This window comes from Olea europaea, unplaced genomic scaffold, assembly GCF_002742605.1.
Source record: "Olea europaea var. sylvestris unplaced genomic scaffold, O_europaea_v1 scaffold2387, whole genome shotgun sequence".
Lineage (NCBI taxonomy): Eukaryota > Viridiplantae > Streptophyta > Magnoliopsida > Lamiales > Oleaceae > Olea > Olea europaea.
Window position 1 is genome coordinate 29827 of NW_019242022.1, and position 9994 is coordinate 39820.

At 34.3% G+C, this 9994-nt stretch overlaps 2 protein-coding genes across 2 annotated transcripts in view; both read right to left on the reverse strand.

The window, feature by feature from the left end:
- The window catches only part of LOC111381860 (protein DETOXIFICATION 32-like), a 17421-nt gene that overhangs the window by 5697 nt on the left and 1730 nt on the right, over positions 1–9994 (reverse strand). Inside the window, exon 2 of the mRNA XM_023005707.1 lies at positions 4437–4439. Coding sequence (XP_022861475.1) covers positions 4437–4439 — 3 coding nt within the window. The remainder of the gene's footprint in view (positions 1–4436; positions 4440–9994) is intronic.
- On the reverse strand, positions 8237–9922 carry LOC111381863 (protein DETOXIFICATION 29-like). The gene is made up of 5 exons (XM_023005709.1): positions 9630–9922; positions 9270–9508; positions 9037–9155; positions 8870–8956; positions 8237–8582 (listed from the first exon to the last, which is right to left on the reverse strand). The coding sequence occupies exons 1-5, from the start codon at positions 9659–9661 to the stop codon at positions 8541–8543; spliced, it is 519 nt and encodes a 172-aa protein (XP_022861477.1). The 5' UTR covers positions 9662–9922; the 3' UTR covers positions 8237–8540.

A 9994-nucleotide genomic window follows, 5' to 3' on the forward strand; every position in this document is an offset into this window, starting at 1 on the left:
AGAGCGGACCAATCTGAATCCGTAAATTATGAGACACGCGAATTTAACACTTTAGGACCACCACTATTTGTCCTAAAGCCTCTAGTAACTGTAGCAACTGACGAACCACAATCGAGCTCCGAACGTTCAAAGAACAACGTTGTCTAGATTCTATTGCAGACCCTGAAATAGAAAACTTTCAACACAAAAAATGTCAGAAATAATGTGAGGAACAAACAGTCTAAGGAGACTGTAGCGAGAGCTCTCACGTGCCCTCACGCAAGGCTTCTCCTCTCTGCGCGTGGGGCTCACGCACCGACACACGCGCCGCCTTGCTGGGTCCGCCTCCACCTGCACGTCATGCCAGTGGTCTCCTTTTCCCAAAACTTCTTCTAGATTAATCAGAAAATGCGAAAATAGAGACTGATTTTGATAGTTTTTGGACAGCTTCTTTGATCTGATTTCTGCTGCGATTTCTGGATATTTTTGGTATGTTTCACGAGCCAAAACCACCACCTTAAAGTTCTGATACAAAATGTTGCGGAAGATCTCTTGAAAGAACTTCAAATCGGTAATTTTCGAGCTCAGTCCAACATACCTTTTTTCTACCAACAACTAATCCAATCGACTTCAAACCATGATCAATTAATTCACCTCGGTTGCTATTAAATTCTACCCACGTAGGACAAGAAAAAATGATGATTTGTGGCCACAAAGGTTAGGAGAAGACACCACAAATGTATACTATGAAGGAACCACCAATTGCACACGTTAAACAAGCATTTTGGACACTTCTAGAGACTATTTTTCACACACAAAGGGGGCGGCCGGGATTCCACTTTTTTCTCACACAAAACCTCACAAAACATCACAAGAAAGTGGCTAGGGTTATAGCCATATATATACTCTAGGTTTAGGCTTTAAGTCGAGCCTTTAAAGAGGAAAATGGATCAAGATTCAAGCCATCCAAGATGGAATATAATTGGGCCGGGTGTAACTCATGTACTTGGTTGCTGGACTTATTTCATTCATCGACCTATATCTGTGAAATAATATTAACCCATATTAACATCATAGCCTAGGATTTATTGGGTATCAAAAACCCAACATTCTAATTTATATTTACTTAAATTTTATAACCCTTTCATCTTCCTAATTTACATCCCAAAAAAATGCTTTTATATTTTAAAAAATAATCAAATTCACAATTGGCTCAAAAGGTGAGTTTATGAGTTATTTCTCTTTTCCACCTTTTTCTCTCCCTTTGAACATCAACATTTCTACTTCAGTGACCCTACATGGGAGGGCAAGAAAATGAAGAAAAGTCAACAAGCGGTTGTCTTTTCAATGGAGTTGGGATTTTAACAATTCATAATCACTTGATGAATTATGAATCTAGTGGTTGTTGTAATTGTCCATCCATTCTCGTTTCTTCAACGGGCATTTGATGGGGCAATTGATGGTCCACATTCACGGTTTCAGTTTTCAACATTGACAAACAGCATTCATGAGATTTCACTTCTCCATTGATTGGAAGGTAACAGTAGCCATAATATGATGAAAATTTGGCTATATATAGAAAGGTTTTTGTCCCCAAGCTCAAAACATACATGATACACTATCAAATTTGAGTGTTGAGAGCTTGGAAGTGCCATTACCTGGAACAATGAGAGCTTTTCGAACAATATCAATGGATGGAGGTATGAATCTGATTCGTGGAATGTTCAATTTTTCGATCCAATTTGATTCCACATAAGTGTTTTGGATTGATTTTTGTCTAACGGTGGTAATATTTCTAGGCAATATTTAGCCCTTACTCGTACATAAGAGGTTGATGGAATGACATGGATTTTTAAAAAAAGGTAGAAAATGTTGGATGAAAACTGGCCCATATCTACACCAGTTTCACCTCACATTTCCTCCATTTTGCACTCAAATTGCAGAAACTTTTGAATCCATCATCTTTCTACCCTAACTTCATCCATATTCTCCAATTCCATCGCTTAACTCAACGACCTCGATGGTCTCCATTTTATCCAGTTGTTTGGTTTTCCATTTGTCAATCGTTTGACCGATTTTTCTTCTTTCAAAGCTAAGAACACCATCTTCTTAGGGAGAATCTGCGGCAAACCTTTGGTAAGTAAGATATTTGGTTTACATGGGTGTGTCAATTTGTTGAGCATATGTGTATTATGTGTTTTGATTGTGTAATGAGATGCCATTTTAGAACACATGTAGTAGTTCCTATTACAAAGGTCTTCAACATGTGTCCTTGTGAATTTGAAGTTGATGACAAGACTTATTCTATTTTATTACTATGAATTTGTTTTTGCATAAATAAATTTACAGGGATCCAAATGATTCAAAGAATGGTGCATCTTTTTATTAAATTTATGGTCACTTGATATTATTAGTTGTGCATACTGTAATTTACTACTTTTCGACTTGCTGAAGAGATGATAAGGTTTTCTATTTAACTGTTGCATAGTAATACAATCTATATGTAGAGTTCAATAAGGTAAACTAAAAATATTGTCAATAAATGTTAAGTATTGCTAAAAGAAAACCAATGGGAAAAACCTATGGGTTAAAATTTGTCTGTTTAGTTAGGTAATCTCGCCTATTTCTGGATTAACTTGGCCTGGATAAAGGTATGTGGTTGAGGTTTTGTGTATTGAATGTGTAATGAAGTTTCATGTTTTCAGAAATTTGTTGTTATTCCATGCTATAAAGAAAGAAATGAAGTTATATAGGTCTTCGAAATTCTTGTGTACTGAAATTGACTATGAAGTAGTTTTTAATTTCAATTTGACTAGCTAGAACATTTTTTTACCAAATTTGCTAAGCATTAATTTGAATTATTTATTACATCATACATTCTGTCTATGTGGTTGAATTGTAGCTTATAATGGGAAGAAAAAATCACGGAGTATGCCATAATTGTAGATGTAACGATCATTTATTTGTGGATTGCCCAAATAAATGCCCATGCCAATTGAGTAAACATGAATTATTGAAAATCTTTTTAGGTGGAGCAGGATACTAAGAAAAAAGGTAATTTGTTCAATTGTTGCAGTGCGAACTGCGGATATTGAGAGTGGGTTTGAGCGGGTAAAACAAACAATGAATCAACAGAAATTGTTGGTATTACCTCCACTAAACCTATGGCGAATGAATTAGTTCAAGATGTCTCTGGCATGCTTGAAATCATGTGTCGACTAAGTCACGAAAAAGATGTGGAGATTTTTGTGAATGTGACAAAACGGCAAGGAAAAGCGATTGCGAAAGGAGATAAGAAAGGAAAAGGGGGCCTAATTTGTGGTTGTTAATTTAATCAAATTGTTAATTTAACTTATGTAGAGACTTTATTAGGATGCCTACTATGTGGTTAGTGTTTTATGTGAAATATACATGAATTAAAGTTTACCTATACCTCTGTTACCTACAAGAACATTTCACCAGCAAAATAACATAAATACGTAGAAGTCTATAGCTAAAAAATATTTTTCATTGATAGACTAATGTGTTAAACACAATTCATTAGCTACTAAACAAGCAGAGTACTATATCTAAAAATACAACTTCAAATCATAGATTAATGAGTTAAATTCAATAGGATAACATTGTTCATAAGCAAGTTCCTACATCAAACTGTTGTGAATGTTACAATAACTAATTCAAACATCCTAAAATAACATCGAATAAGATAACATTGAAATTCTATGTTATAACCCATTGCCAAAAAAGTTTGAAATCAACATAGCAATATCATACATCTTGATCCGGTAAACGTGGATAGTAGTTTGGTATGGCCTGAATTCCTATATAATATGAACATTATTACACAAACAAGAAAGATGTAGTCAGTGGGGTAAACTTGTTTAACCACATACATTACCTTGACCATGATTTGCAATCGACGGGATCAAACTTAAGGATTGTAGTTGTTGTGTAAATGCAATACTTTTGTTGTCACCCTATATGAAATAACTAGGTTTAGTAGAAAGGCAACTAAATCAAATAACTATGCTAACCATTAGTAGCTGTGTAGATGATAACAGTATAGTCATAGAATATTGTGCTTGTTGAGGTGCTTGAATGATGTTTGCACCATCTCCCATGTTACTTGGACATGCCTTATCTCTTTCATTTGTTTGAATTTGAACTTTCCTACATAACATCCCAACTACTTAATTATGTGTGCTTAAAAAATTACATTATTTGTAACATAACTGTGAAACATATCTTTACTTCATTCGAACTCGATTCTAATGGGCTCTTCTACACTACTGGTGCCAAATCCTATGTTGCTCTATACTGAGAGGCTATCTGGGTCATATACGAGGACATAACATTACTCCCAGAACTTGAATTCGACGTCATCATCTCTTTACATTGATATTCGATCCACTCTAGTAGTTTAGTAGCTTTGACGACATCATCTGTAGATAGTCTACCAACTTCGCAAAAGATTGACACAATTTGTCATACATCAACTGTTGTTTAGTATTAACCAATCCATCGTAGTTCACTGCGACTCTCGAGTAGGCTTTACTCACATCTTTCCACCATCTCCATAAGATATATCTGCTAGGTAGTACTTTGACATCATTATGGATAAACACTATGATTGCATGCCTACACTGTATTCTTCAAAACTCCAATGAGTGGTAACTGCACATAATTTCACACTTTTCTGGTTGAGATGAGACAATTAACTTTTTTCGTCGAACGCTCATCATGTATGACATCCTTGTGTATTTTATACGTCATCTCGAAACATCCCTCAAAAGCATATATGAGGTTACAATACACTTTTCCAATAAACTCCTTCGAACTTCTCTGAATTTTGAAATGGAGTAAGCTATCTAAAATTGCTTCTCCATTTCATAACTTGTTACACATGGTACCATTTACGATTAAGACTTGGCTTGGAACTCCTTCTCGATTTTATTTATCAAAGCTTGTTCATACTGTTCAACAAAATACTTCAATGATGTCTTCGAATGTATTACCCATTGAAGAATGCACTCATACTTTCACTTCGTTGGGTTATTGACACCCCTTCCAAGAATGTGGTTTTGAAATAGCAATGAACCCAATAGCATCAGTTATCGTACAGTCCTAATAACCAATCATTATCATGCAATTCATATATATTGACCATCACCCTCAAGCCTTTTTCAAATTGTTCAAGAGATTGAGAATCATAAACCAATTTATATACAGTCCGAAATATAGAACTCTTATTCACATGGCATCCAAACTTTTTTGGTAACTTCTTCACTATATGCCACAAACGCCATCTATGCTTCGTATTTGGAGACACGATCTAAATTGCATTATGCGTGTCCCTGACCTGATCGAAAATCATCTTATGGGGAGCTTGACCGTGCATGCATTGCAGTCATGTCCTAAATAGCCATACAATGTATCTGTATGCTCATTCAACACCAAGCTACATCCGAGTAGTGTCAATTGTCCGTGATGATTTACTCCAACAAAAGGGACAAATGATATGTCATTCCTATTAGTAAGGTAAATGCTATCAACTGTGACAACATCGCCGAAGTCTTTATATGCTTGTTGACTCTTATTATCTTCACAGAAAACATTCTTTAGCCTCGACTGATTGTCCAAATCCATACTAAAGTAAAACCTCAAGCAATTTGCTAGCATTTTCAAAAAGTAAGATTGTATTACTACGATGCCTCCTTTTCCAAGTTTTAACCGCCAAAGAATCGATTGTAGTATTGTTTCTTATCCCCTCCTGATTACATGTCAACATAACATATCACATAACTCTGTCATCGTCCTTTTTCAAATTTCTTTATCTAACTTGGAAACTATGTTGTACACATATCTTTTGTAAAAATCGAACAGTTCATTTTCATCATTGAACTTCATACCCACCTGAGGAACACTTGTACCATCACCGCCTAAAATTTCATCTTTGGAGCATAGTACTGTAGCATCACGAAGGAAGAAAGATTACATATTTTCATGACAAAGACTCTTTAACACATTTCATTTATTATATAATCAGAAACTACAAAAGCAAACCATTATGGAAAAAGGAAGTTGCCTTTGTTTATCACCATCTTTGAGTGAATGACAATGAGTCGATCGACATGTGGTTTCGAAATGAACCAGCGATGTCAATTTCAACTGGATTGGTCGGTGGAAGCCTTAGACGGATGTCGAATGGTGGCGCCAAAAAGGGGAATTGTGGATGAAAGTTTCTCAAAATTTGGGAGAAAAGATACGGCGCCTAATTGAAAATGAAAAGGGATTGGGCAGGTTTGCATACCACTCATATCCATTTTTTAAAAACAAATGCCACATCATTATGTGAGATGGAGTTTAAATCATTAGTGTACAAATAGCAAAATTCTTATAAATAAATAAATAAAATCCTCAGTTTAGCAAGAAAAACAACGTCTCTTTAGAATAAAGTTTGGACATTCTACCTGTTTAGTCCTATTTGATGGAAATTAAAATCAAATTAGCAAATTTAGATAAAAGTTAATAAAATATGTGACTGAAAAATTGAGTTTCATAAAATATGTGATTAAAGTTATTTGTTGATTTTGAATTAAATTAAAATTTTTATTTTTTATGAAACAAGGGCTTAATATTATCACGAGAATCCAAGTTATGTTTGTTTATTTGATAAAAGGGTAATTTGATGAGTTATGTTCCCATGGATATTACCTTTAAAAGAATTGAGATAACATCTATCTTCTTGAATTTTGTACCATTAGTTATTGGTAATTTTTCTTTACTTATTAATAGTACTTCATATATTCTGTAATTATAGTTGAATGTAACTCCCCTAACCGTATGCAATGCAACATCACCCATTTATTCATTAGCGCGTTACTGTTTTTCTTCTCTCAATTGCCAATTTATTTATTTTAGTCACAGTAGAAGTCATCAAAGTCATAAAGGTCGGTGCGACTTTAATTTTTGAGAATTTTTAAGTAAATGCTCGACAAAGCAAATGAGCGAAATGATCTCATTTTAGAATATTAATTATGTTTGGTATACATCATAGTGTACACTAAGTTTTACACTCCGTCACGTGACAACACATCATTTGACAGTTTAACCAATCAAATCATGTCAACAAAGATGATATCAAGCATAATGTAGAAATATGATGTACAAGTGGCTTTATCAGTGGAATATATGCTCATGTTTGAGTTATATTCTAGGAAAAAATGTATTGTTCATGTTAAATCAATGGAAAATGTGTACTTAAAAAATAAGAAAGTTTTTTAAATTTACGTGTAATATTATTTTATTGAAAAATGTGTGATTAAAATAATGTCAAATCATTATTGAAAAATATATTTTTTTTAAAATAATGTGGCTCAAATAAGCCTATATCACAAAATGTGTATTCTCTCTTGGGAAGTCATTTGTCAATCTTTCAACAGGAATTTCAATACAAAGCCCCCGTTTGTTTCCCATATTTATTCAAAATGCATTTTTTCCATCACATCAACGTGAGACCTACACACCATTCTTTATTGCAAATTTGAATTCAAAAGGCATGAAATTTCAGATTTACCCTTTGTATCAAAACAATTCAAAGATGTTCCCAAAAACCCGTTGAAAAGTCCAATGGGTAGGTAATCGTAAGGAGAAAGCCATTTTCTCTTTGTAAGTCACATGGGCTGTCAGAAAAATAATTGGCGACGTTTTGAAAATTAATTTCTGACCGAAATTAATGACTCTCAAACAAATTCAAAATGCATTTTTTCCATCACATCAACGTGAGACCTACACACCATTCTTTATTGCAAATTTGAATTCAAAAGGCATGAAATTTCAGATTTACCCTTTGTATCAAAACAATTCAAAGATGTTCCCAAAAACCCGTTGAAAAGTCCAATGGGTAGGTAATCGTAAGGAGAAAGCCATTTTCTCTTTGTAAGTCACATGGGCTGTCAGAAAAATAATTGGCGACGTTTTGAAAATTAATTTCTGACCGAAATTAATGACTCTCAAACAGCCCCTTAAGTGTAAGCTCTTATTTGGGCTCCATTTAAAAATAAATAAATACATTTCTCTCTCTCTTTCTCATCTTTTTAATCACATATTTTTTAATAAGATAGTACTACATGTAAATTCAAAACTAACACATTATTCAAAAAATCACTATTTTAAAATACATTTTCCACTAAATATGATTTTAATCGAGTCCAAACAAGGGCTAATAAGATACTCCTTATATAATAATAGAGGAAGGTTCTCATTTAATATCATCAACCATTTATACAAGTAATAAATATAATATTAATTAGTATTGATTCAACTTTAAGAAAATAATATTTCTACAAGACTTTAAAAGCTCTATAATGACGGCAACGTACATTGGGTGGCACCACAAGTCTTCTTAAGGGGTTCATTGGTTGGACTATTTTGCCCATTTATTAATATAATGGCACTTGCAAATGACAGTGTTGACTTAATGACAATATAGGAAATTCAAAGCTTTATCAGACTTATTTTTTTGCAGTAGTTTTACCATTACCAGTTTCTTCGGTATCCGTTTACCCTCCCCACGCTTTTACTCTCTCTTTTGCGACATAAGCCTGCAATGTGCATAAAAAAGCATCCTTCTTTAGAAATCGATACTATAATGCTAACTAGTACATCATGAGTCACATAATAGTTTACATACAGATGAAGTGTCAAAAAGATAGCGAAAAAGTTTTTTTTTCTCAATTTGGTTGAAGAAATTCTGATTCAATCATATCTTACCGCATCATATATATGTAAACCATTATGTAAAGCTTTGTATTCATGTAGCACAACCGTATATTAATTGTGAAGTACTGATTAGAAAAGCTCTAGTTCCTGCGTGCGATTTAGCACATACCTCTTTATTCCAGTTTGCGATACAAATCATCCAGAGTAATAGGCAAGACTGTAGGCATAAACCTAGCAACATTCCGTACCAAAGGCCCTGAAGAATATTATCAAGCCGATACAAAGTTAACATCACTAATTGATCGTTCACGACTATTTACGTGTGAAAATAGTCACCTCGATGCCCATTTTGAACTTGTAGGCCATCAAAACTCCCAGAGGAACACCTAGCAGGAAGTAGCATCCAACATTTATTAAGGCAGCTGGAACTTGCCACCCTGCTCCAATTGCCACTCCTACAATCTCGAATTAAGTTAATCCCATGGCTTTGACGAAGCATAAAAATGAAATAATTCAACTTCAGAACTGATATAAGCATTGAAAGAAGTTGGAAATTGATTAATATATACCAGTGAGAGCATATTGAACATTTGTTAAGAGTATACATATCCCTAGAAATGGTGTGAGCTCTTCGACAAGGTGCTTAACTTCCAAACTGTTCGAAAACATTGCCGGGTACTGCTTCGTGGTGACCATTAGGGTAAGAGAGAATAAGAAACTGATTAGAAGACACGTGATCCCAGCAACCAATGCTGAGAATTTTGCAATTCTCGGTCTTCCAGAACCTAGTTCATTCGACACTCTTACACTGCACACATGTTCAAGTCGGTTGAGACTTAAAAACTTACTCTCTATTTGGGAACTGATAAAAACGGCTAAAATTATGTATGTTTAGTACACAGTAGTGGACATTGTGTTAATTTACACACCTAATGGCAGCATGGAATCCAAGACCCACCATGGAGGTCCAACTCAATATGTTTATACTGCACAGTGGAAGTCACATGAGTAATTAGTCATGAACAATTATAGCATTAGCAATATGATCTTAAAATGTGCTTTTAACTGTTGTTCTTCTATTCCCTGCTGTGACCAAAATCATTATTAACTTATTTTGTGTCAGAAAATATTGAACATCTCGAGTCCACTAGCTTTTAGGTTCGAAGATGGAGAGAAGAACCAAACAAGTGTACATCGCCAACTAATGATCAGATGAAAGCGTTATAATTTCAAGAATTAAGCTACATGTACAGAGATATTTTGACAAATAATCAATGGCCGAGCATGCCACCTC

Excerpts from the sequence above, each read along its gene's own strand:
- LOC111381863 (XM_023005709.1), bottom strand. The coding sequence starts at position 9,661 with ATGGTGGGTCTTGGATTCCATGCTGCCATTAG. Across the intron at positions 9,509-9,629 it reads GGATTCCATGCTGCCATTAG|TGTAAGAGTGTCGAATGAAC; the intron begins GTGTGTAAATTA and ends ACATGTGTGCAG. Across the intron at positions 8,957-9,036 it reads AGTTCAAAATGGGCATCGAG|GGCCTTTGGTACGGAATGTT; the intron begins GTGACTATTTTC and ends AATATTCTTCAG.